Source organism: Pseudorca crassidens, chromosome 20 (genome assembly GCF_039906515.1).
Source record: "Pseudorca crassidens isolate mPseCra1 chromosome 20, mPseCra1.hap1, whole genome shotgun sequence".
Classification (NCBI taxonomy): domain Eukaryota; kingdom Metazoa; phylum Chordata; class Mammalia; order Artiodactyla; family Delphinidae; genus Pseudorca; species Pseudorca crassidens.
In genome coordinates this window covers 9,294,112-9,319,543 of record NC_090315.1, presented here as the reverse complement: position 1 = coordinate 9,319,543, position 25,432 = coordinate 9,294,112, and the positions used below count along the sequence as shown (strand labels likewise).

The 25,432-nt window shown below is 54.7% G+C and overlaps 3 protein-coding genes across 3 annotated transcripts in view; all 3 read left to right on the top strand.

Moving 5' to 3' along the window:
* The window catches only part of GRIN2D (glutamate ionotropic receptor NMDA type subunit 2D), a 35,579-nt gene extending 27,923 nt beyond the window's left edge, over positions 1 to 7,656 (top strand). Inside the window, exons 12-14 of the mRNA XM_067719562.1 lie at positions 4,568 to 4,755; positions 4,920 to 5,152; positions 5,322 to 7,656. Coding sequence (XP_067575663.1) covers positions 4,568 to 4,755; positions 4,920 to 5,152; positions 5,322 to 6,653 — 1,753 coding nt within the window. The 3' untranslated portion in view covers positions 6,654 to 7,656. The remainder of the gene's footprint in view (positions 1 to 4,567; positions 4,756 to 4,919; positions 5,153 to 5,321) is intronic.
* Positions 7,657 to 8,716: 1,060 nt separating this feature from the next.
* On the top strand, positions 8,717 to 14,894 carry GRWD1 (glutamate rich WD repeat containing 1). Its single transcript, XM_067719591.1, has 7 exons — positions 8,717 to 8,957; positions 9,163 to 9,280; positions 9,434 to 9,593; positions 11,899 to 12,112; positions 12,243 to 12,385; positions 12,540 to 12,737; positions 13,875 to 14,894. The coding sequence occupies exons 1-7, from the start codon at positions 8,771 to 8,773 to the stop codon at positions 14,190 to 14,192; spliced, it is 1,338 nt and encodes a 445-aa protein (XP_067575692.1). The 5' UTR covers positions 8,717 to 8,770; the 3' UTR covers positions 14,193 to 14,894.
* A 95-nt stretch (positions 14,895 to 14,989) lies between these two features.
* KCNJ14 (potassium inwardly rectifying channel subfamily J member 14) lies at positions 14,990 to 25,155 on the top strand. Its single transcript, XM_067719592.1, has 3 exons — positions 14,990 to 15,537; positions 20,636 to 21,395; positions 23,200 to 25,155. Exons 2-3 carry the CDS (start codon positions 20,688 to 20,690, stop codon positions 23,785 to 23,787), a joined length of 1,296 nt encoding a protein of 431 aa, XP_067575693.1. The 5' UTR covers positions 14,990 to 15,537; positions 20,636 to 20,687; the 3' UTR covers positions 23,788 to 25,155.
* Positions 25,156 to 25,432: the final 277 nt, after the last annotated feature.

The following is a 25,432-nucleotide window of genomic DNA, read 5'->3' as shown; positions in this document are numbered from 1 at the left end:
GCCCAGCCGCTCCGCGGCATGTGGGGTCCTCCCAGACCGGGGCACGAACCTGTGTCCCCTGCGTCGGCAGGCGGACTCCCAACCACTGCGCCACCAGGGAAGCCCCTCCCTGGGAGAGATTCTTAATATTATCTCCCACTCTTGTATTAAGCTTTTTCACTTCTGCTAGTATATTTTTAATTTCTAAGAACTCTTTTTTGATCTCTGAATTTTTATGGTATTTTGTAAATTTTATAGCAGCATTCTGTAGTCTCCTACTTTATAATATCCTATTCATGGTTCAAAGCTGCAGTATCTTGTCCTGTTTCTCTGATGATATTAATGATGGTTGTTGGGTTTTTCTTTTTTACATCTTCTACTCTCTGCGTGTCTGCATGTTTCCTCCAAGTCCCCCCTCCCTCCTATTTGTTTTGTTTCTATCTTTCTTTCTTTCTTTTTTTTTTTTTGGCCATGCCACACGGCTTGCAGGATCTTAGTTCCCCAACCAGGGATTGAACCTGGGCCATTCCTTGTTTCTACCTTTCTTGTTAGAGGCTTTATCTGATGTCTAGTAATCCTTAATAGTCAGTTCATATTTGGGAGCGGGCATCCAAAATTCTGGAAGTGGTGGGCCTGTGAGCACATAAGCAGGGTTGTTGACTGTGAACTTCACTGTAGGGTGAGCTGTCTGGACCATTTTTGTTGGGGAATCCCCAATGTCAGTATTTTTTGGTCTCTTTTCCTGGGTTAGTCATATATATATATATATATACACATACATACATATAGATGTATATATTTGTATATGTAGACATACTATATATATGTTTTTAAAATAGAGAGGACCAAAGAAGAAAACAAATAATGAATCATGATCTCCCTGGCAAGATACCCCTAACCATATGCAAGTTAAAAGGCACTCACTCATTCATTCATTCATGCATCCAATAAATGTTTATGAAGGTCTTCTTGCACCAGACACTGGGCTAGGCACTGAGGGTATAGCAGTGAACAAATCAAAGTCTCTGTTCTCCTAGCGCTTCCATTCTAGTCTAGAAGACAGACACATGTGTGTCTAGAGCAGCGCTCTCCTACAGCCCCTTCTGCGATGATGGAAATATTTGAGATCTGAGCAGTCCAATATGGTAGCCAACAGCTCTCGATCACTGGACATGAGGTTCGTGTAACTACAGAATTGAATTTTAAATTTTAATTAAAATTGGAATTCAAATAGCCACCTGTGGCTAGTGGCTACCACCTTGGACAACACTAGAAAATTCCATCCTCACAGAGAGGTACAAGGGATTGGCAGCCTCATGGCTTTGGCTAGCTCACATTCCAAATGTGGGCTTACCCTACCGCTGAGGGCAAGCAACCTCACAGGAAGAGAAAGGAAATGCATCTCTTAAAAAGAAATAAAGAAACACAGCTTCTCCCAGCCAGTTCTGGAAGCCCATTCCATGAGAGAGGTTCATTTTCTCACTCACTTACGAGGGCCGAAAAGGAAACATCAAGTCCCCTTTCCCTAAAGGAAGCACTATTTTTCAGATCAATTCAACCATATATACACACACATCTTTATACATCCCTCACTGAAAGTACACACTGTTCTCTCGCATTTTCCGTGGAGGAAAGCCTCTTGGCATTTTTCCCTATTAATGAAATCTTACCTCTCAGCACCGGTGATTGGCACACAGAATGCTGGTCTCAAACCAGCCTGAATTCATTCATTCAACCCCTCTTTATTAAGCACGTGTTGTATGCCAGGTGCTGTTCTAGACCCTGTGGATACAGCAGTGAGCCCGGCAAACAACGTCTGCTCCTTCACGGAACTTAAATTCCAGTGCGGGGGAGGGGGGGTGGTGGGGAGATGAATGATAAAGCTAATAACTAAAGACATTTTATAGTTACAAGGAGGTAAGTGCTATGGACAAAAATACGGCAGGGTGAGAGAGTTTGGGAGACCCAGGAAGGAGGCTACAGGTTGCAGTATTAAACAGTGTACCAGGGAAGGTGCCTTTGGAGCAAACACTTGAAGGAGGTGAGGGGGCCAGCCAGGCAGCTATCTGGGAGAAGGATATTATTCCAGCAGAGAGAATGGCCAGTGCAAAGGCCCTGAGGCAGGAGCAGACTGGAGCAATCCAGGAACTGCACAAAGCCCAGGGTGGCTGGAGCAGACTTAGTGAGGGAGGCGTGCATGGGAGACAAGGCAGAGGGGTAAGGAGGGGTGTGGGGGTGTTTGCTGACAAAGAGCCTGGTGGGGAGTGAAGTGGGGAGACGGCGAAGCGCAGTGAACTGAGGACGGACGGGAGTCAAGGAGGGACGGGAGCTGACTCAAATGTCAAGATCCCTCTGGCAACAGGGTGGGAATTTTTATTTTTCCCAGAAAAAGGCTGGCGGACATGGCTGAGTTGTACTAGAGGTTTAGGATCAATGCGGGGTGGGGGGGGGGGGTGGGTAGGGCGTAAGGAGGTGGGGAAAGAGGCAGGCATTATATCTCAGAATAACTGAGCAAACGATTAAATTCAAAGCAGATTCTCAGCTCCCCTCTTCCTGAAAGCCCTGCTCACCTTCCCACCATTGGAAGTCTTGATTGTTGACTCTAAAATACTTCTCCATTCTTTCCTCCCACACCTCTCCCTTGTACATGTCCCCCTCCCAGGACCCCTGAAGACCCTCCTTCCATCCAAGGGCATTTTCCTAAACAAAGAGACACCTCGAGAGCAATTACAGTTTGCCTACAAGGCAACAGTGCCCGCAGGTAGTGCGGTATTTTTCTCGCCTATGTACTGTGTCTGTTTCCAGATGTCAGCTGGGCTCTCCCTACCTGTTAGGATCTGTATAAGATGAATTCAAACCCCATTCTCCAACTACGGGGTGGCGAATGCCCTCCCCACGTTCCAGAGCTTTGAATTCCTTGCCCCACCCCAAGTTGTTGCTTCAGCTGGATTCTGGGGAATCCTCTCTCTGTCTCCCCCTTTGGGGTGCAAGGACTAAGTCTGTCCTTTTCCTTAATTTCTATGCAACCAACCATGCACACAAGGCATTTATATGCACTTATGTGAGTGTGTGGACGGGGCTTCACTGAAGGTTTGGGGACACAGAGGTATTTACATCAACAGATAGACAAACAACTCAAGACTCCAGGTGATGTATTCACATCAGGAAGACCCTTCGCCTTCTCCTCACCAAGCATCCAGCCACATGCCTTGATGTCTCTTGTTTTCCCCAGACCTGAGCTGTCCAAGACTATTTAAATTTAAATTAGGGACTTCCCTGGAGGTCCAGTGGTTGGGACCCGTGCTTCCAATGCAGGGGGCAAGGGTTCAATTTCTGGTCGGAGAACTAAGATCCCACATGCCTTGGTGTGGCAAAAATAATAATAATAATTTAATTAATTAAAATTAAATACAATTTAAAGTTACATCCCTTTGTCGTACTGATCACATTTCATGTGCTCCAGAGCCATGGGTGGCTGGTGGCTGCCATGTTGGGCTGCGCTGATGCAACATTTCCATCACCCCAGAATGTTTTTTTGGACAATGTTGGACTAGAAAGGACAGATACCTCCCTCTAAGAACTAGTCTGGTGTCTACTTAAGATGACCAAAACTTCACTCCACAAAATAACTATGGAGCTATATTCTATCTAGGATTCCAGGACTAGTGGGTTTTTTTTTTTTTTTTCATTAATACGCCCTGGACATCTTCACAGGTCAGATCATGAGTACTTATCTTATGTCATAGGATAGTTACACAGTGTGGAATCCACAGAAGTGTGGATTCCTTTATCCATTCATTCATTTACTCCACAAATATTTACGACCACCTTGTGTCAGGAACTGCTGGGTCACAGCCTAGAACGTGACAGTGTTGGATCGTGCCCTAGAGGGGCTTGCATTCTGGTAGGAGAGGCTGAGATTAATCAAGTCCTCACAGAGATAACTGTAAAGTGGCAACAGTTGGGAAGGAAGTGACATGTGGCAAGTGCCACAATGTATGCACCAGTGAGAACTACTAATTCTGTATCCGTGCTTATCTTCCCACCAAACTGTAGAAATTAGGGCCTAGAGAGAGAACCCAAGCAAATTAAGATGCATGTCTGAGCCTGCGCTTCCCCAGTCTGAATAATGGAGATAATAGTTTCTATCTCATCGGAGTGTTGAGAGAATGGAGTTATTACAGTAGATAGAACAGTGCCTGGAACAACAGAAGTCATCATTAACACTATGATTATTTGTATGATTCTCCTTTCTGAGCTTCAGTCCTCCTCTTTAAAATGGAAGAGTTATATGGGACCTTCTCCGGAAGATTCCAGTAAGGACTGAACCAGTAGTTATTTCACTAACAGTCACAGCTAACCTTCTCTGGCACTTCCTTTGCTCCGGGGGCTATCCGTGCAACAACGCTGGAAGGGAGGTATTGCCGCTGTCCCCATTTGACAGATGTGTAAACAGAGGCACAAAAAGGTGCAGTTCACCACTAGTTAGAATCTGGAGCAGTTGGAGGTTAGGAGGTAGAGGGATTCTGGGTTGCCCATTCGGGCATCTGCGTGGAACTGACCCTGCCCTTCATGCCCCTGCCGGCAGGAAGCTGGATGCCTTCATCTACGACGCGGCTGTGCTCAACTACATGGCCCGCAAAGATGAGGGCTGCAAGCTCGTCACCATCGGCTCGGGCAAGGTCTTTGCCACCACAGGCTACGGCATCGCCCTGCACAAGGGTTCCCGCTGGAAGCGGCCCATCGACCTGGCACTGCTGCAGTTCCTGGGGGATGGTGCGGCTGCACGCAGAGATGCCTACAGGGGATGGGGAAGGGAGGGGAGGCAAAGACCCCTGGGTACTGGGGAAGGAGGGAATGAGGACCTAGACTCCTGTATCAGGGAGGAGGGTCCTCAGAGGGTGCCCACGGAAGGTGACCTCCCACCTTCCTGTCCCCAGATGAGATCGAGATGCTGGAGCGGCTGTGGCTCTCTGGGATCTGCCACAATGACAAAATCGAGGTGATGAGCAGCAAGCTGGACATCGACAACATGGCGGGCGTCTTCTACATGCTCCTGGTGGCCATGGGCCTCTCCCTGCTGGTCTTCGCCTGGGAGCACCTGGTGTACTGGCGCCTGCGGCATTGCCTGGGGCCCACCCATCGCATGGATTTCCTGCTGGCCTTCTCCAGGGTATGGGGGAGAGAGGGAGGCGGAGGGAAAGAGATGGGAGGAAACAGGCTGGGACGCCTAGATATGGAAGGGAGCTGAATCGAGGTGCTGGAGAGGAGGGAGGGACGGAGGGAAGGTAGGTGGTCCGTAGCATCCCGCGCTGACCGGGATTATGCCGCGACCCCCGCAGGGCATGTACAGCTGCTGCAGCGCGGAGGCTGCCCCGCCGCCCGCCAAGCCCCCGCCGCCGCCGCAGCCGCTGCCCAGCCCGGTGTACCCGGCGGCGAGGCCCGCTCCCGGTCCCGCGCCCTTCATACCCCGCGAGCGCGCCACTGTGGACCGCTGGCGCCGCGCCAAAGGTGCAGGGCCGCCGGGGGGCGCGAGCTTGGCCGACGGCTTCCACCGCTACTACGGCCCCATCGAGCCGCAGGGCCTGGGCGTCGGCGAGGCGCGCGCCGCGCCCCGGGGCGCAACTGGGCGCCCGCTATCTCCGCCGGCTACGCAGCCCCCGCAGAAGCCGCCGCCCTCCTACTTCGCCATCGTGCGCGACAAAGAGCCGGCCGAGACCCCCGCCGGCGCCTTCCCTGGCTTCCCGTCGCCGCCCGCGCCCCCGGCCGCCGCGGCCACAGCCGTCGGGCCGCCGCTCTGCCGCCTGGCCTTCGAGGACGAGAGCCCGCCGGCGCCCACGCGCTGGCCGCGCTCGGACCCCGAGAGCCAGCCCCTATTGGGCCCCGGCGCGGGGGGCGCGGGCGGTGCGGTGGGCGCGGGCGGCGGAGCCCAGGCCGCGCCACCCCCGTGCCGCGCCGCGCCGCCCCCCTGTCCTTACCTTGACCTAGAGCCGTCGCCGTCGGACTCGGAGGACTCGGAGAGCCTGGGCGGCGCGTCGCTGGGCGGCCTGGAGCCCTGGTGGTTCGCCGACTTCCCCTACCCGTACGCCGAGCGCCTCGGGCCGCCGCCTGGCCGCTACTGGTCGGTCGACAAGCTCGGGGGCTGGCGCGCCGGCAGCTGGGACTACCTGCCCCCGCGCAGTGGCCCCGCCGCCTGGCACTGTCGCCACTGTGCTAGCCTGGAGCTGCTGCCGCCGCCGCGCCATCTCAGCTGCTCACACGACGGCCTGGACGGCGGCTGGTGGGCGCCGCCGCCCCCGCCCTGGGCCGCGGGGCCCCCGCCCCGGCGCCGGGCCCGCTGCGGGTGCCCGCGGTCGCATCCTCACCGCCCGCGGGCCTCGCACCGCGCGCCCGCAGCTGCCGCGCCGCACCACCACCGGCACCGGCGCGCCGCAGGGGGCTGGGACCTCCCGCCGCCCGCGCCCACGTCGCGATCGCTCGAGGACCTCAGCTCGTGTCCCCGCGCCGCCCCCGCGCGCAGGCTCACCGGGCCCTCCCGCCACGCGCGCAGGTGCCCGCACGCCGCGCACTGGGGGCCGCCGCTGCCCGCCGCGCCCCACCGGAGACACCGGGGCGGGGACCTGAGTACCCGCCGGGGCTCGGCGCACTTTTCCAGCCTCGAGTCCGAGGTATGACGCGGCCTGGGGGGCCCCGCCGCCCCCTCGGTCAGCGCAGGCCACAGCCCGAGGGAGCACGCGGGGTGGACAGGACCCGCACGGGTTGGGAAGGAAGGAAATGGAACTGGCCGGACCCCGCCTGGAGCAGCATCCTGCGCCCCTCGCTATGGGGGCACCTCGAGCCGGGGGGGATTTGGTCCCTCAAATCTCACCCAGCCTGGGAACAAGGGGATAGGGGTCTTGGAGCCCACTGGACTTTTTTTTAAACCCGACAAGGGCTTTTTAACGTCACCAGATGGGGCAGGAGGTGGTGGGGTCACGCCACGCCCGCGTCACTCCCCCACGCCTGGGGCCGTGGCCCCCACATCACTGTGCAGCTCCCCGGCCCCAGCCACGCCTCCGGGGAAGCCCGTTTTTAACCTTTCATCCATCGGGACTCAAAACTGTGAGACGCGTTCGCCAAACTGTGACCCCAGACCTTGGCCCCCGCCACACAGAAACCCCTGACCCCAGACTGTGACTTCCGACCCCTAAAAATGGTCATCCGACCCCAGACTGTGACCCCTGACCCCAAACTGTGACCCGAGCCCCAGACCGTTCCCCGACCAGACTCTGTCCCTCGACGTCAAACCGTGACTCCCCCTCCTCCTTTTCCACCCGCGGTAGCTTTCCCCTCTTTCGACCTAGCACACGCCCCCAACGGAAGCCCCGCCTCCACTGCCCCAGCGTTGATCCCAACCTCCATCAGGCCAAAACTTCCCACCCTGTCGCACCTCACTACCAGCCCCAGGTGCCACGAATCACATGCTCTCCAAAGCCAACCCTTATTTGTGACCTTTCAGTGAAGACCCAGCAGACCCTCAAAAGCCTCCTCTTCCCAGATCTCCAGCCGGGTCTGGAGCTGGGTTGTGGAAGAGAGGGGTCTGGGAGTCCACACTTATCACCAACCTCCCTTCCCACTCTCCTGTCCCATATTGCAGTGTTTGGAATAAACCATGTTTTTATGCCTCCTCAAGCCCAATGTGAGCTCCGTGTCTGTCTCTTAGTCCCCCTCAAGCTTCTCTGGAGGAAATAAAAACAGAAGAGTCCCACAGAGGAAGAGGGGGCAGAAAGAGAATTCCGGCAAGAACAGAGACCCTGGAGGGATGTGGGAGGTAAAGACTCAAAGAGGCGGTGAGAAAAGACCCTAAGAAGAGAAGGGCTGGGAAGGGGTTGGGGTGGAAGGAGAAGTGGGACAGAGAACTCAAGAAAGATCTGGGATCAAAACTTTTTTAGGATCAAGTCTAGGGTCCCATTCCTATGGCAACAGGTAATGAGGCTTGCTAGGTTCTTAATATCCTGTTCATGCAAGTGAGGAGTGTGTCTATTATACCCCAGCCAATCCACATATCTTGAATTCCGTTAATCTCACCAATGAGAACCTATTTCTAACATGTCATTATGCCAATTAGCCAAACCTCTGGTGCTGATGGGCAATAAAAAGAGCGGAAGCACTTGTAATAGCTGCCTCCAGAGGGTGGACTTTCTGATTAAGTGCTTGCTGACCAGAGCTGCAAGGTGAACGCCTGGGGAGGCAACTGACTGCCCCTAGAGGGTAGATTCAACCAGCTGATTTACACATATCATCCTGTTTACACTTAACCATTTTGAAGTAAATTAAAGCCTTCATAACAAGGAGGGGAGAAGAAACCGCCTTTATGGGTCCTCAGGAAGCAGAAACCTAGTCTCCTTGCCAGTAAGGGCTCTTATTGGCATACACGAATAATTAATTAAGTGGAAAGAAGGGGCTGGGAGTCAAAGGTGGAGGAGAGAGTCGGGGCTTGGAGCTCCTCTAGTTGATGAGGAAAACAGGCCTCCTGCAGAACTACAACTCCCAGGAGGCCTTGCCGCTGCTCTGCGGCAGAGCGCCCCAAAGTCATGGGGAGAGTATAGTTTCCCCGGATCTGCAGGCCTCGCTATCCAGGCCAGGACGCAGTTACCTTAGCTCTCCTTCACCCCTCTCCCCACTGCCCTCTCTAATTGGTGAACGAGGAGGTTTCCAAGGTAACCGCGCAGTAGGGAGGATCCTCACAAGAAGGCAAGAGAGACCCGGAAGTGACGCTCTTACCTCGCGCCGGCGGCGGGAGGTTCCAAAGATGGCTGCGCGCAAGGGTCGGCGGCGCACGTGTGAAACCGGGGAGCCTATGGACGCCGAGTCCCACGACGCAGGGTCCAAGGGCCCGGCCCAGGTCTACCTACCCGGCCGGGGACCCCCGCTGCGCGAAGGAGAGGAGCTGGTCATGGACGAGGAGGCCTACGTGCTGTACCACCGAGCACAGACTGGTAGGCCTGGGCACCTGCAATCCTGGGTCCTGAGGAAGGAGGGGACTGGAATCCTGGGTCCTGAGGGGGCAGTTGGTCCTGAGCCTTTAACTTAAGAGGCACTCTGAAAGAGAAGATTGGGGTGTAAGAGGGTTGACATCACACTCAAGAGGACTGAGATCCCTCTGTCCCATCCTAATTTTCCAACTTCTTCTTCCATCCCCAGGCGCCCCCTGTCTCAGCTTCGACATAGTCCGGGATCAGCTGGGAGACAACCGGACCGAGCTTCCTCTTACACTTTATCTGTGTGCTGGGACCCAGGCCGAGAGCGCACAAAGCAACAGGTGAGTAAGAACTGACGCTTTCCCAGGACCAGGGACCTGAGCCTCCAGCTCCCTCTTCCTCAGGACCTAGAAATCGGGGTTTCCAGCCTCCTCCCACCCTCCTTACTAAGGATCCTGGCACCCGGTGCCGCATTCATGCCACACCTCCCCCAGATTGATGATGCTTCGGATGCACAATCTGCATGGGACAAAGCCCCCGCCATCTGAGAGCAGTGACGACGAGGAGGAGGACGATGAAGAGGATGAAGAAGAGCGGAAGCCTCAGTTGGAGCTGGCGATGGTGCCCCATTATGGCGGCATCAACAGAGTTCGGGTAAATACAGCACCAGCAGCCTGCCCTGCGTTCTCTGGAGCACACCCCCGCGTACCCACGCCCTTCAGCCCTTAGAAAAGCACCTGGCACATAGTTTTTTTGTTTTTGTTTTTTTGCGGTATGCGGGCCTCTCACTGTTGTGGCCTCTCCCGTTGCGGAGCACAGGCTCCGGATGCACAGGCTCAGTGGCCATGGCTCACGGGCCCAGCCACTCCACGGCATGTGGGATCCACCCGGAACGGGGCACGAACACGTGTCCCCTGCATCGGCAGGCAGACTCTCGACCACTGCACCACCAGGGAAGCCCTGGCACATAGTTTTATATATTATAGTAATTGTCATTATGTGCTAGATGCTATAAGATGTTTTTTTTCAGCAAACATCATTTGTACTGAATTTATTATTTATTTACTTATTTATTTGGCTGTGTTGGGTCTTAGTTGCGGCACACGGGATCCTTCATTGTGGCGCGGGCTGTAGAGCACGCGGGCTCAGTAGTTGCAGCAGGCAGGCTCTCCAGTTGAGGCGCGTGGGCTCTGTAGAGCAAGCGTGGGGGCTTAGTTGCCCCGTGGCACGGGGACCTTAGTTCCCCGACCAGGGATCGAACCTGTGTCCCCTGCATTGGAAGGCGGATTCTTAATAGAGGGGTATTTTTTAATGTTCTTTTCTCTTCTGTAAAATGGTGAGAGTCACAAAGCTTACGTGATGGGGCCGGTGTGAGGATAAACTGAAATGACATAAAGCGTTATTTCAATAACTGAAAGTTATTCAGGTGTCTAGAAACAGCACTTGGCTATAACTTGAGATATATGTTTTCTGTTATTGCTCAGGGACTCTTGTGGGCGTGGGGGTTACTTTTGTGCTTCTGAGTTATAACCCCTTCTAATCAGGTTGATGTGAGAATTAAATGAGATGCTGTGTGTACAGTACTTGGAGCAGTGCTGGGCTCATAGTTCTTGAGAAGTATTTCCATTAAAGTATTACCGTGTCTCGGGTACTGTTTTAGACCGTGGGGAGTTAACGGGGTGCAAAAGGTCTCTGGCTCCTTGAAACTTACATACCAGTGGGAAAGGGAACAAGAAGAAACTAAGCATATGTGTGTATGTCCAAAGATGCTAAGTGTTGTGGAAAAAATGAAACAAGGTAAGGGAGTTAGGGTCTTCTGGAGTGGGGTTGCCTCTTTCAATAGTGTGGTCAAGGAAGCATTCACTGATAAGGTGCCATTTGAACAGAGACCCGCAGGAAATGAGGGAGTGAGGCAAGGATATCTGTGGGAAGAGGTTTGCGGGCAAGGAAATAAGTGCAAAGGCCCTGGGGCGTACTGAGGAGTTTTGAGGGAAGCTGGGGAGAACAGTGCTGAATGGATGAGGGGGAGAGTGACAGGGTTTGGCAGGTGGGCACAGAGGAGACATTGTTTAGGGCCTTGTAGGCCAGTGTAAGGACTTGGCTTTTACTTGGGGAGAAATTGGGAACCGTTGGAGGGTTTAGAGTGAAGGATGGCAGGGATCTGACTTGTGTTTTAAAGGGATCCCTCTTACTGCTGTATTGAGAATAGACTGCAGGGAGGCAAGGGCAGAAGGACAGTCCTGTGAGGAGGCCAGTACAGGAATGCAGGGAAGGGTGACTTTGGTAGTAACACGAGTGACAGCAGCAGAGGTACTGAGAAAGGATTGGAAGTGTGGCATTTTGGGTGGAGCCAGCATAGGTGGTGGGTGTGAGGAAGGAGAGACAAGTGGGGAATGAGTCCTGCCGTTTGGGGCCCAAGGTGGGACCTCCAGGGAGGAGTAGGTGGCAGTGGGCGTTTAGGAACTTGGCTTTGGCCTTGTGATGTCTAAACAGTCAGTTCGATGTGAGCCTGGAGTTGAGGAGAGAGGTCAGGGCTAGGGGCTACTGGAAGCCTTGAGGCTGAACAGGATCTCCTAGTGAGCAAAGGTAAACAGGCAGAGAGATCCGGAGACAGGCCTGTGAGCAGCCTACGTTTAGACAGTTACAGAGACCAGGAGCCTGAACACACTTCTGGGGGCTAGTGGAATAACAGCCTCGATTCCTGGGAGTCCAGAAGGAGTTTTGTCCTCCCCGCACCATCATCTCTACCGCAGGGTGGGGAGTTGTCCCGGGTACCAAACTGCTCTTGCAGGCCCTGATTCCATTCCCGCAGAGGTTTCTGGGAGTTGTAGTCCCAGCCCTGGGTGGGGGGCGGGTCTGAGGAGCTGCAGTTCTGGTTCTGGGGGATGTTAGGGGCTGTGCTTGCCACCTGGAGCCTCCTGTCCCTCTCACCTCCGCTCCCCTTCTCCCTCCCCTCCAGGTGTCGTGGCTGGGTGAGGAGCCAGTGGCTGGGGTGTGGTCAGAGAAGGGCCAGGTGGAGGTGTTTGCACTGCGGCGGCTTCTGCAGGTGGTGGATGACCACCAGGCCCTAGCGACCTTCCTCCGGGATGAGCAGGCCCGCGTGAAGCCCATCTTCGCCTTCTCTGGCCACATGGGTGAGGGCTTTGCACTCGACTGGTCCCCTCGTGTGCCTGGTGAGTCCCTGGGGTGTGCAGTTAGCCCTGAGGGCTGGGTAGGAGCAGGGTCTACAGCAGGGGTGGGTGCTAAGGTGGGAGTGAGCTGTGGCCAGGCGGGACAGGGTCGTGTCCTGACTCCCCTTCGCAGGGCGCCTGCTGACCGGTGACTGTCAGAAGAACATCCACCTCTGGACGCCTACGGACGGCGGTTCTTGGCATGTGGACCAGCGGCCATTCGTGGGCCACACACGCTCCGTGGAGGACCTGCAGTGGTCTCCAACCGAGGACACGGTGAGGGAGGGCCGGGGGTCTGGACTCCTGTCGTGGGGAGGGGGGCAGGTCCTAATGAGGGGGTCACTAAAAGAGAGGGTAGCCCACCACTGGACCCCGGTCTCCAGAGTGGGGCGGGGGTGCACCAGCTTGCCTCTGACTCTGCCTGGTCCAGGTATTTGCCTCTTGCTCAGCCGATGCCTCCGTCCGCATCTGGGACATCCGGGCAGCCCCCAGCAAGGCCTGCATGCTCACCACCGACACCGCCCACGATGGGGATGTCAACGTCATCAGCTGGAGCCGCCGGGAGCCCTTCCTGCTCAGCGGCGGGGATGACGGAGCCCTCAAGGTCTGGGACCTGCGGCAGTTCAAGGTACTGTCCCAGCTGGACACCTGGGGCGGGAGAAGCCCCTGCTACCGGAGGCCACTAGGATTTGTGGGTTTTCCCTCCTGAGATGGTTTATACACGAGAGCTGGGAAGGCTCTCTGAATTGGGGTCCAGATGAGGAAACAGGCTCAGCGAGAGGAAGGCTTGGGGCTGCTGTGGAGTCGCTCCCTCTACCATCTGGAGATCTGACACGAGGGAAGGGGCTGGGTGGCGGAGACTACGGTTCTCATCTGCCCGCAGGGAGCCATGTGCCGGCCGTGCTGCCCAGGGACTCAAGGGCTTCAGAAGACGGTCATTTTTCTTTCCGTGATTTTATAGCTGAGAGCAGAGCCCAGCTCACTCATTTTGGGAGGGGGAACTGAGGTCCAGAAAGGACAGGAGCAGGTAGGATGTGACCACCCAGCTAAGCTTTGAGTCTGCAGAGCTGAGAGGGTCTCCAGGCAGGAGAAGTTGCAGCTCCTGGCCTCCCTCCGGACAAAGCTGTGACTTCATACACCTCTGGGCCTTCCCGGGATTGTCTTTTAACTCCCCCCAGTGTAATGAGTTCTACAGAATCAGCCCTGGGGAAGTTTCTAGAAATGGATTCCAGCCCCCCAGGCAGGTGCATGGCCAGGTCACAGGGCCAAAGTGGATTGGCCACTGGAACATTGGAACCATTTCTCCAAATGAGAGAGACACCAATCCCCACCAGCACCTTCTCTTTAGTAAAAGTGTCGTTCTTTGCCTCGGCTCTCTCTGGAGCCTGGGAGTCATGCCGCTGCCCCCTTTAAGGCCTTCTAGAACCAGCGGGCAGAGAGCACTTGCAGAACCACGCCTGCCTTTTATAGGGAAGGAAACTGAGGCAGGCCCAGGGAGGAGCAAGGGTTGGGGTTTTGTGGCCTGGAGCTGGGAGGGGCTTCTTTGCAGGTGAAACCAAACTCCCAGCAGCCCTTGGGACATCACAGCTTTATTACCAGCTGTACTTTGCGCTCTGTCCCTTTCAGAGAACCTGGGTTTGTGGGGGGCACAAGGGGTGGAGCCCTGGTTGAACCCTAAGGCTGGAGAGGGGTGGGAGTCTCTGCCTGGGTCACCCCAGGCATCAGGCTGAGGGGCTCAGAGGCCCTGACTCCCATCTTCCCGTAGTCTGGCTCCCCGGTGGCCACCTTCAAGCAGCATGTGGCCCCCGTGACCTCAGTCGAGTGGCACCCCCAGGACAGTGGGGTCTTCGCGGCCTCGGGTGCAGACGACCAGATCACACAGTGGGACCTGGCGGTGGAGCGGGACCCCGAGGCCGGCGACACGGAGACTGACCCTGCGCTGGCAGACCTTCCCCAGCAGCTGTTGTTCGTGCACCAGGGCGAGACGGCTCTGAAGGAGCTGCACTGGCACCCGCAGTGCCCTGGGCTCCTGGTCAGCACCGCCCTGTCAGGCTTCACCGTCTTCCGCACCATCAGCGTCTGAGGCCAGCCAGGCCGCATCTATCTGGCCCTCCACTTGGGGACTGAAGTTGAAGTTCATTCCCCTGGAAGGGACTCGTTCAGATCCATTGGCCAGCGCTTCTCCAGCAGGACTTAGTTTGGCCCATCGGCTGCCGTGATGGATTCTGTCTGACTTACTGTTCTTTGAAAGGACTCGGTTTGGTCCGGTGCCCCCCTTGCCAAAGGATATGGTTTGATCCGTGGCTCTAAAACTAGGGCTTGGTTTGCTCCCACGATTCCTCCAACCAAAGGACTGGGTTTGACCCATGGCCCTATAAGACCAGTGGGCTTGACTCTGGTGACCCCTCTTGCCCCAAACCTTGGTTTAGCCCAGTGACCCCCTCCCCCCCGACCTGTCAGAAGAATCCGTTGGCTTTTTCCCTGACGGGCCTGGCGTGGCCTGTGCTGCTGTGGACACTTAGTCAGCTGCAGCACTTGGCGTGACCCTTTGACCTCTCTGCCACTGGCCTCCCCCAGGGAACTCAGCTGCTTTACAGTGGCTGGACCGAATTCAAGGAGTGGGTTCCTCCAGCAGAAGTTGGCCCTTGGCTTCCTGCCAACTGGGTTTGGCCACGACTTCCCAGGGAGAGGCCGCGTGGGGCCTTCTCCCCTCCTCCCAAAGGCAGGCACCGTGCAGCGGGGAAGAGATGGGGGCTCCTGAGGGGCAATAAAGGACCAGAATGAGGCCTGGAGTGTGTGAGACTCGTCCTTCTGCCCGCTGCCTCATGAGGAGGAGGGAGGACCTGGCCCCCGGCTGTCCCTAGGCCACTGGGTCCGACCCCCAGCCCATTGGGTGCTATAAGGTCCTGCCTTCCCGATGTCTTATTCCGTCTGGAACTCACTCTGGGTCTCTGGGGGGGGATCTCAGGTGTGCCTCCCAACTTTTTAAGGCTTCACCTCAGGCGGAACGCCCCCCGTGTCTCTTGTCTTTCCACCACTGCCCTCATGATCGCTTTCTCACCATCTCTTTGTTCCCTCATCTGTGTCCCCATCTTCCCGCATCTCCTGGCCCCCAAGCTCTGTCTCCATGCCCCCTCCCGCTGTGTCTTTCCTCTGCCACCGCCTCCTCTCCAGCCTGCTTGGGCCGAGGCCCAGCCGCCCTGCCTGGCCGTCCTCCCTGGCTCCCCCTCTGCAGCTCGGAGCTGGCCCCACCCCCTGCCCCCCCTTGGGCCAGGCCTCTGATCCTCCTGTGGACACGGAGGTCGGCACCCGGCACAAGGCCCCTGGGGCCGAGGACGGGCCGCAGCACCTCAGCACCCACAGAGGCTCGCGTCGGCCCGAACAGAAGAGCCCCCGGCAGAGGGCATGGGGGTGGGCTGCCCCATCAGGTACGTGTCTCCGCACAGAGCCCCAGGGCCGGGGTCCTGGCTCGGAGAGCCGTCCCCGCCCCCAGCTTCCTTGCTCGGGGGTCTGCCCCGGCACCTGCAGCCCGTCCTCACCGTTCCCCACTCAGTGACACGTTCCAGCCCCAGAGCGATCTCCCCCGCCCAGCTTCACTCCCCCCAGCTCTGAGCCCACCTCCGTTTTCTGCCTGTTTTCACTGTCTCCCCCGTCCCCCTCATCCTGCGTCTCGTCTCGTCCCATCTCTCCCCCATCTGACTCTGTCACCACAGCTCCTGTGTCTCCACTTCTCTTTGCTCGGTTGCTCCTAGGCTGCCTGCCTCTTTTCTGTCCCCCTCTCTCTCCGGGCCTCTGTCCCCTCTGGGTTCCTGTGACCCCCTGGGGGGAGTCTCCGTCCTTCCCTCCATCTCAGGGCTGCCCCTCCACACTCGCCCTCCCTGCCCATCTCTGAGCCTCTGTACCCTCGTCTGTCTTCAGTCTCCACACCACATCCCCTCCTGTCCATCTCTGCCCTCCAACCTGCTGCCCAGACCCCACTAGTGAGCGGGGGGTGGGGGGCTTGTGGGGGTACAGCCAGGGTCTCAGGGAGCGTGTGAAAGTGCTTCTGGGCGGAGGGGGGGTGGCACCTGGGGCGGGGTTTCTCAGCCCCAGATTAGACAGTGACTTTGACGTGAAGTTGATGCATCTTAAGCCCCGTGTCGCCTTTATATGGAAACATTAAGCTGCTCTCCCAGGTCAGGGGGAGGTGGGGGGGAGGACTTCAGGCTCTGGGTCCTCTTCTCTGGGGTCCTGCCGTTGCTGGTGGGAGGTGTGTGTGCCCTGAGGCCGAGTCCCATGTGCTGCCTGTGAACTGGGCCGCGTTGGATGCAGACAGGACCCCTCCAGAGGTGAAGGCCCCTCCTGTCTGCTTTATGAAATGGACGAGATCACATCTGCCTCATGGGGCTGAGGGTGGCACAGGAGGATTTAGGAAAGCAGAGTCCTGGGTTGGAAAGGCTCAGGACCAAAGCAGCAGCCCACCCCTGGCACTTTGTGGGTCTGGCCAGGTCTCTGAGCCCACTCCCCAGCCTGTGAACCGGAGTGATGATCCTGACCTCCCAGAATCCTGAGCAGCCAAGGTGAGCGGCGGGGTCTGGTGGAGTGCAGCGGGCGGGCTGCAGATACCTGGTGAGCTTGGCAAGGCCTGGGACATCGGTGCTCAGGAAATAGGAGTGTGCGATCGGGTAGTCTGCGGTCCGGTCTGTCACTCAGGCTTTGGCACCGAGAAGGCTGGATGGGAGTTCAGGGTTTGCTGTTCCTTGGCTGAGGGACCTGGCACAAGGGATGGACCTCAGCGCCTCAGTTTGCTTTACTGTGAGAAGCAAAGCCCCTGCATCCAAGGGTCCCTGCATCAGAGATGGGTGACTGCGTGTGAGGAGGCCCCTCCGGTCCCCCGCGGCCCCTCCCCCATCATGTCATCAGGTGGCCCCTGAGAGGAGACTAGTGCATAGTGGGGACTTCCAGGCAGGAGAGGGCTGCAAATGTCGAGGTCAGAGCCTGGATTCTGACGTCAGACCTGCCCCCTTCAGCGACGAGCCTCAGTTTCCCATTTCTGGAAGAACGATCTCTAATGCCCAGAATAGTTGAGGCTGAAAAAAAGAGAGTTGGGGCACATCATGGGCGCTGAACACAGCCAGGTGCGGTCCACTCTGACGTGAGCCTCAGCTTTGCCTCTGCAGTATGGGCCTAAGAAAATCCCACGTGGTGGAGCTGTCTGGGTGGTCAAGGACAGCAAGTGCAGAGCTCTGGGCAGGGGAGTGGGTACCTGTCGATGTTGAACTTGACATCAACTAACAACTCGCTTTCCTTGGAGTGAGTGTCCCCAGCCCTGCTAAGAAGCCCATGAGGATCCCCAGAGCCTGGCACAGGGGGCTTATAGCATCTAGGTGCTTGGTAGGTATTGATGGAACTGATGTGCAAAACATTTAACCCCTAGCCCAGACAGGTCCCGGAAGTCCCTCCACCACAGGGCCAGATGTTAACCCTGCAGCTGCTGGAGGGCAGTGAGGTCTGCAGGTCCATGCCTGGCCCCTCCCCTCTTCCTCTCCCTTCTCCTAGTTCAGCTGCTAAGATTCCCTCCATTTCTCAGATGAGGCGACTGAGGCTCAGAAAGGGATGTGACTTGCCACCAGTCATATAGCTAGTAAGTGCCCGAGCTGGGATTCAACCTACAACTGCCTGATTCAAAAGCCCAAGTTCTTTCTTCTGGATTCCTCTTCCTTTCAAGGTTTTTTTTTGTTTTTTGTTTTTTAAATCCCCATTCCACAGATGAGCAAACTGAGGCTCCAGAAAATGAAGCCAGTGGTCCCAAGGCACACAGTGGGTCAGCAACTGAGTCAAGGTTGAGCCCTGGGTCTATATGACTGAAAGACCGTTCCTGACCTTGATGAAATCCAATTTCCCCGTTTTACAGCTGAGGAAACAGGTTTAGAAAGGTTTCCCCACGATTTGAGAGCCAGGGCCAAGCCTGGGTTTTACTGTATGTTTTTGTTTTTTTGTAACAGCTTCATTGAAATATAACCCACATACCATACAATTCACACATTAAAGTGTACAATTCAGTGTTTTTTTGGTATATTCAGAGTTGTGCAACCATCGCCACAATCAATTTTAGAACATTTTCATCACCCCACTAAGAAACCCCATTCCTCTGGCTATCGCTCCCCATCTCCCCAGTCCTGGGCACCACTAGGCTTATTTCTCAGTTCACAGATTTGCCCATTTTGGATATTTCATATAAATGGTATTACACAATATATGGTCTTTAGTGATTGGCTTCTTTCACTTCGCATGGTGTTTTCAAGGTTCATCCATGTTGTAGCATCTATCATGCCATTTTTTAAAAAATTACTGGGTAGTATTCCACTGTGTGGACAGACCACATTTTATTCATTCATTCATCAACTGATGGATGTTTGGGTGTTACCATATTTTGGCTATTGTGAATAATACTGCTATGAATATCTGTGAACAGTGTTTGTGTGGATACTTTGTTGTGTTTTGATTTTTATTCTTAATTTTTGGCTGCACTGCACAGCATGCGGGATTCTAGTTCCCTGACCAGGGATCGAACTTGAGCCCCCTGCAGTGGAAGCACAGTCCCAACCACTGGACCGCCAGGGAAGTCCCCTGGACACTTATTTTTAATTCTCTTGGGTAGATACTTAGGCGTGGAATTGGTAACTCTATGTTTAACCATTTAAGGAACTGCCAGACTATTTTCCACACCAGCTGTGTAATTTTACATTCCACCAGTAGCATAGGAAGGTGCCCATTTCTCCACATCTTTGTTAATGCTTTTCTGGTTTTGTTTTTTCTAATTTTTATAGCCATCCTAAGTGGGTATGAAGTGGTATCTCACTGTGGTTTTGATTTGCATTTCCCTGATGGCATAATGTTGTCAATTATCTTTTTCTATACTTATTGACTATTTGTACAGTTGACTCTTGAAAAACATGGCGGTTAGGGGTGCTGACCCTCTGCACAGTAGAAAATATGAGTATAACTTTAGAGTTGGTCCTCTGTATCCATGGTTCTGAATCCAAGGATTCAACAAACTGCAGACCATGTAGTACTATTGTAGTATTTATTGAAAAAAATCTGTGTATAAGTGGACCCTTGCAGTTCAAACCCATGTTGTTCAAGGGTCAACTGTATATCTTTTTGGAAAAATGCCTATTCAGATCCTTTGCCCATTTTAAAATTGGGCTTTTTCTTATTGAGTTATAAGGGCTCTTTATATGTTTTAGATACAAATTTCTTAGATACGATTTGCAACTATTTTTTCCCATTAGTGGGTTGTCTTTTCACTTTCATCTTAGTGTCCTTGGAAGCACAAGAGTTTTTAATTTTGATGAAGTTCAAGTTATCTTTTTTTTCCCTTCTGTTGCTTGTGCCTTCTGAGCTTTTGAGCTATAGGTGACCTCAGAGCCCGGTCTCATCTCTCCAAGCTGGAGTCACAGCAGCAGTTACCACTTAGTCTTTTTTTATTTTATTTTATTTTTTTTGCGGTACGCGGGCCTCTCACTGCTGTGGCCTCTCCCATTGTGGAGCACAGGCCCCGGACGCACAGGCTCAGCGGCCATGGCCCACGGGCCCAGCCGCTCCACGGCATGTGGTATCCTCCCGGACCGGGGCACAAACCCGTGTCCCCTGCATCGGCAGGCGGACTCTCAACCACTGCGCCACCAGGGAAGCCCTTTTTTTTTAATTTTTAAAATTTTTATTGCAGTATAGTTGATTTACAATATTGTATTAGTTTCAGATGTACAGCCGTGATTCAGTTATATATGTATAGTTTTTCAGATTCTTTTCCATTATAGGTTATTATAAGATATTGAATATAGTTCCCTGTGCTATATAGTAGGTCCTTGTTGTTTATCTCTTTTATATATAGTAGTGTGTATCTGTTAATCCCAAACTCCTATTTTATCCACCACCCCCACCCGCCCCTTTCCCCTTTGGTAACCGTAAGTTTGTTTTCTTTGTGACCGCTTAGTCTTTATTTTATGAGCATGGACTCCAGAGCTGGACTGCTAGCACTCAAATCCCAGCTTATTTCTGTACCTCTGTTTCCTCATCTGTAAAATGGGGGTGATAACGTCTACGTTGTTGAGGTTCAAATATCTAAATTTATGTAAAGTGCTCACAACAGTGTCTGGTGCTGTATAAATGTCCGCTCTAGTTACTGTAGTGCTTGCTGTAACACAGTACTGCTATGGCTATAGTTGTGTTCCTGATGTTGCTACACAACCATCTCCTATAGTATTACCATCAGTGTTTTTGTTTGTTTGCTTTGGCCGCGCTGTGCGGCCTGCGGGATCTTAGTTCCTCGACCAGGGATGGAACCTGCGCCCTTGGCAGTGAAGGCGCACGGTCCTAACCACTGGACTGCCAGGGAATTCCCCCACCAGTGTTGATGCTGTACTGTTCTGATTTTCCACCCATTTGCCAGATGAGGCCACTAAGGCCCAGGGAGCATGATGGCCAATGAGCTCCCCCATTTCCGGCAGCCCTGACGTGGCTGCCCGTTTCTTGTCCCCGCAGGTTCGGGGCGCCCGCCCCCCGCTAGGCCAAGTGGAGGGGGTGTCCCCGCCCAATGGGCCTGGCCAGGGCCCTGCGCCGCCTGAGCGGCGCCCTGGAGTCGGCGAACAATCGGGCGGGAGATGAGGAGCAGGCCGGGCCCGACTTGTGCCGCAACGGGTGGGCGCCAGCGCAGTCGCAAGTGGGGCGGCGCCGCGGGCGCTTCGTCAAGAAGGACGGGCACTGCAACGTGCGCTTCGTGAACCTGGGCGGCCAGGGCGCGCGCTACCTGAGCGACCTGTTCACCACGTGCGTGGACGTGCGCTGGCGCTGGATGTGCCTGCTCTTCTCCTGCTCCTTCCTCGCCTCCTGGCTGCTCTTCGGCCTGGCCTTCTGGCTCATCGCCTCCCTGCACGGCGACCTGGCTGCCCCACCGCCAACCGCCCCCTGCTTCTCGCAGGTGGCTAGCTTCTTGGCCGCCTTCCTCTTCGCGCTGGAGACGCAGACGTCCATTGGCTACGGCGTGCGCAGCGTCACCGAGGAGTGTCCGGCCGCCGTGGCCGCTGTGGTGCTGCAGTGCATCGCCGGTTGCGTGCTGGACGCCTTTGTCGTGGGCGCCGTCATGGCCAAGATGGCCAAGCCCAAGAAGCGCAACGAGACACTGATCTTCAGCGAGAACGCCGTCGTGGCGCTGCGCGACCGCCGCCTCTGCCTCATGTGGCGCGTCGGCAACCTGCGCCGCAGCCACCTCGTCGAGGCCCACGTGCGGGCCCAGCTGCTGCAGGTGCGAGACAGTCCCGGCGGGAGACCACGCCCCCTGGTGGGCGGGCCCTTTCACGAGTTCGGGGGGCAGGTGTCCTGGGGGATGGTGGGAGTTGTAGGTCTAAGGGACAGGTTGCGTGGAGCCTAGAGGGGATCTGGACTACAATTCCCAGCAGCCTCCTGGGGGCAGGGCCCCTTCCGCCCCACCTTGTGGGCTGAGGATGGCTCCCCGAGATGTTGTAGATGTAAACCCAAGGGAAAGATCTCTGATCATTTCTTCCTGGAGGCCTAGACTTCAGACAGATTTTGAGACTTATGGAGCTCCCTGTGGATTGAGGATGGGCCCTCTATCGAATTGTGGGAAATCCAGACCTGCGAGGTCCACGCCTGGACGGTAAAGGCTCTGAACTACAATTCCCAGAAGCTTCTGGGGGCAGGGAAATTGCCCACCTGGGGTGGTCTGAGGAGGCGTTGTAGTTTTGTGGGTGGTGTAAACCACGGCTCAGGTTTACGATTCTCAGCAGATATTGTGGCAGAGAGAGAGACCTGTGACTGAGGCCAGACCCCTCTGGGCTTGTGGGAGATGTAGGCCCGAGGACGGGGTGCAACTCAACTCACACCTGCAGAGTCAGGGAACACAATTCTCCATGGCCTCTGGGCATCATTTGTGAGAGACTTCATTCCCCACCTCAGGGGCCCAGACTCTCCCACCAGCCTCCTGCTCAGAGAAGTACAGGGCAGTGTTTGGGAAACTCTTGAATTTTAGCGTCTCACCAAACAAAAACAAACCCAAAACAAACAAAAAACTACAATTCCCATTGGTCCCTGGGGCAGCGACTCCTTCCAGCGCCCTGATGAAGGTGCCTTAGAATTGTGTTTCTAGAATTGTGGTCAAACTGCCTAAGCAAATTCTGGGGCAGCAGCTGCCCTTGCCTTGCAAGTAAAGACACTTAAGAACTCTGGTCTGGGGCTGGACTGGGGTGAGAGGGAGGACGGGGTTGTGGTGGGAACTACAACTCCCAGCAGCCTCTGGGGGCTCTCGGAGACAGTGGCAAGAGAATGAGTCCCCAGCCCCCCCACCTCTGTCTCCTGCTTGACTGAAACACCAGGATTCACGACCAGGAGGGACACTGTCTCTCCCAGAAGTCTTTGGGGTGCTGACATGGCCTGGGAAGTGGGTATGGAACCAGTGGGTAGATGGGGTGAAACTGCCAACACCTGGCCTGGGCTTAGGCCCCCACCCCACACAAATACACAGACACACAAGGGGATGGAGGCAGTTGGTTTGGGGGTGTGGGTAGATAGCCCAGAGCCCAGCCTGAGGCAGTGGTGAAACATAGGCTGTTGGACCTAGATTGCCATCCTGGTTTATCTTTCTCTGGCCATATATTGAAAGCCATTTCTCTATCCCTCTCCTTCTCCAATTGCTGGATGTCATTGGTTGGATGTCATTTTATCTTCTGTTGTCTCTTTAACTCCGTTTCTGTCTTGCTGATTTCTGTGGGTCTGTGTGAATGTCATTCTGTCCCTCTCTTTTTCTCTCCCCTGTCTTTCTCGGATTTCTTTCCTCAATCCCTGTCTGAGTCTCTGGGCCTCCGTCCTCTCCTCCCTGGACCTCCATCTCCCTCTCTCTGGGTCTCTGTCCTTCTCTCTTTCTGGCTTACCATCCCCCTCTCTCTGGGTTCATGTTCTCCCCACACCCCAACACCTACTGGTCTCTGCCCTCCTCTTTCTCTGCATCTCTCTCCCCTCCTCTCGCTGTCTCTGTCTCCATTTATCTCTCTGCTCCCTAATGTCTGTCTTTGGCCACTCGCCTTTTGCTACAGCCTCGCGTGACCCCGGAGGGTGAGTACATACCGCTGGACCACCAGGATGTGGACGTGGGCTTTGATGGTGGTACCGATCGCATCTTCCTTGTGTCTCCCATCACCATCGTGCATGAGATCGACTCCGCCAGTCCTCTGTATGAACTAGGGCGCGCCGAGCTGGCCCGGGCTGACTTTGAGCTGGTGGTCATTCTCGAGGGCATGGTCGAGGCCACAGCTATGACCACACAGTGTCGCTCTTCCTACCTCCCTGGTGAGCTGCTCTGGGGACATCGTTTTGAGCCGGTCCTCTTCCAGCGTGGCTCCCAGTACGAGGTTGACTATCGCCACTTCCATCGCACTTACGAGGTCCCAGGGACACCCATCTGCAGCGCCAAGGAGCTGGACGAACGGGCAGAGCGTGCTTCCCACAGCCCCAAGTCTGGCTTCCCCGGCTCTCTGGCAGCATTTTGCTATGAGAATGAACTTGCTCTGAGTTGCTGCCACGAGGAAGAGGAGGAAGAGGAGGGGGATGCGGCAGAGGCAGAAGACAGGGCTGCCAGCCCCCGAGTACTCACACCAACCCTGGCGCTGACCTTGCCCCCATGATACAAGCTGGTACCCCCCTATTCGTACCCCTTTCCCAGAGGTAGCAAGATGGAGAGATTGGGCCCTCTCCTGGGATGAGGGCAGGTGTTTCCTAAGACCAACAGGCCTGCTGGGTAAATTATTAGCTGGTGATATTCTGCCACATCTAGTGGACCTACCAATGAACATACTGGACCTTAATTCCTCTGAATTCTGTGCTCCCTCCTGAGACCCCTTTGTCAGCCCAATTCCTGAGTCTCCCCAGAGATAAGGGATCCAGAATTCTAGACCACCGAAGAGGCAAGGACTGGTATTTCTAGATTCCTCTAGGTGGCTGGTTTGGTTTGTCAAGCAGGATCATGAAATGATCGTACAGCCCACCTCCAGGGGAAGAAGTCATCTGTTCTCAAGCAGCAGCAGAGATGAAGAATTTGTTGGTCTGAATTGACCTAAGATTCAAGGGACTGTTTCTTCTCGACTCAGCCAACCACATAGCAAGTCATTTTTTCTAGACGACCTAAGGAGGGAAAGTTATGGAATGCCCCAAGAATTCAAGACTATATTGATTGACCAATGACAAGGAATGTTGACTGCAAGTCAGGAAAAGACTTTGCGGTTGCAGAAAACCCCAGTGTTGAGATTCTGTGAATACAGATTGACCACAGAGGCAAGCACTGGGGATTCTAGAACAGCTGTGACCAGAGACTGGACTACTCCAGAAACTAAGGAGTTATGCTTCTAGAATGCACAAAACAGTTGGAGAGTCTGTGGGTCTAGAAGGACTAAAGTGACAGATTGGGAGTTCTTGATAGGCGATAACTCCAGACCACTGGCTCTAGAACATCGAACCGAGGGGGAGAATCAACGCTCTACATGATCCACAGGCTTTGTGTCTTTTTTAAGTGCCATTCTAGAATGTCCAGAGGAATCAAGATTCTGTGGCTCTAGATTGATCACAGAGTCAGGGAAGGATTGGCAATTCTGATGTCTGAGGTGTGCTGGTTGCAGTTTGCCCAGTGGAGTGGAAACTCTCAATGAGGATAGATGACTGCTTTGTGGTTCTGTAATGCCAAAAGGAATCAAGGCTCCAGGGATCCAGAGTTGTCCGTTATCAAAACCCGGAAGTTCTAATCAGCTCCTAGAACTTGGCAGTTTGAGGAGGTGGACTCGGGACTTGACAGGCAGCATTGCTGGGCTGACCTAGAAGGTGAGGGCTCGGGTGAGACCCTGTGGGTGACAGGGCTAGTTATTGGGCAAGGGAAGGGAGAGGCCCAAGGCTGGTGAGTCTGCAGTGCTCTGGAATCTTCCACCTAGTGATGTGTGTCTATTTCTTAAAGATGTTATACATATGTGTATTATATATATATAATATAAATAAAGATATCTATCTATTTTTTCCTGTGTTCCTACAGTAGGGTTAGAAATTGAGCTTGAGTTAGTGGAATGGAGCGCTTTACAAAGATCCAGGAAGCTTTGCTCTAGACCCCAGCTCTGCCTCAACTAACTGTGTGACTTTGAGCAAATCACGCCCTTCTCCTCATCTCAGTTTCCCCAACTGTAAAAACGAGGTATTGGAACTTGAAGTTCTCCAAGGCCCTTTCCCCAAGGATGATTCCTCACTTCACTGAGCGTTGGATGGGGGCGAGGGTCCTAGAGATACCCTAGC

Excerpts from the sequence above, each read along its gene's own strand:
- KCNJ14 (XM_067719592.1), top strand. The coding sequence starts at position 20,688 with ATGGGCCTGGCCAGGGCCCTGCGCCGCCTGAGCGGCGCCCTGGAGTCG. Across the intron at positions 21,396-23,199 it reads TGCGGGCCCAGCTGCTGCAG|CCTCGCGTGACCCCGGAGGG; the intron begins GTGCGAGACAGT and ends CTTTTGCTACAG.
- GRWD1 (XM_067719591.1), top strand. The coding sequence starts at position 8,771 with ATGGCTGCGCGCAAGGGTCGGCGGCGCACGTGTGAAACCGGGGAGCCT. Across the intron at positions 8,958-9,162 it reads GTACCACCGAGCACAGACTG|GCGCCCCCTGTCTCAGCTTC; the intron begins GTAGGCCTGGGC and ends TTCCATCCCCAG. Across the intron at positions 9,281-9,433 it reads GAGAGCGCACAAAGCAACAG|ATTGATGATGCTTCGGATGC; the intron begins GTGAGTAAGAAC and ends CACCTCCCCCAG.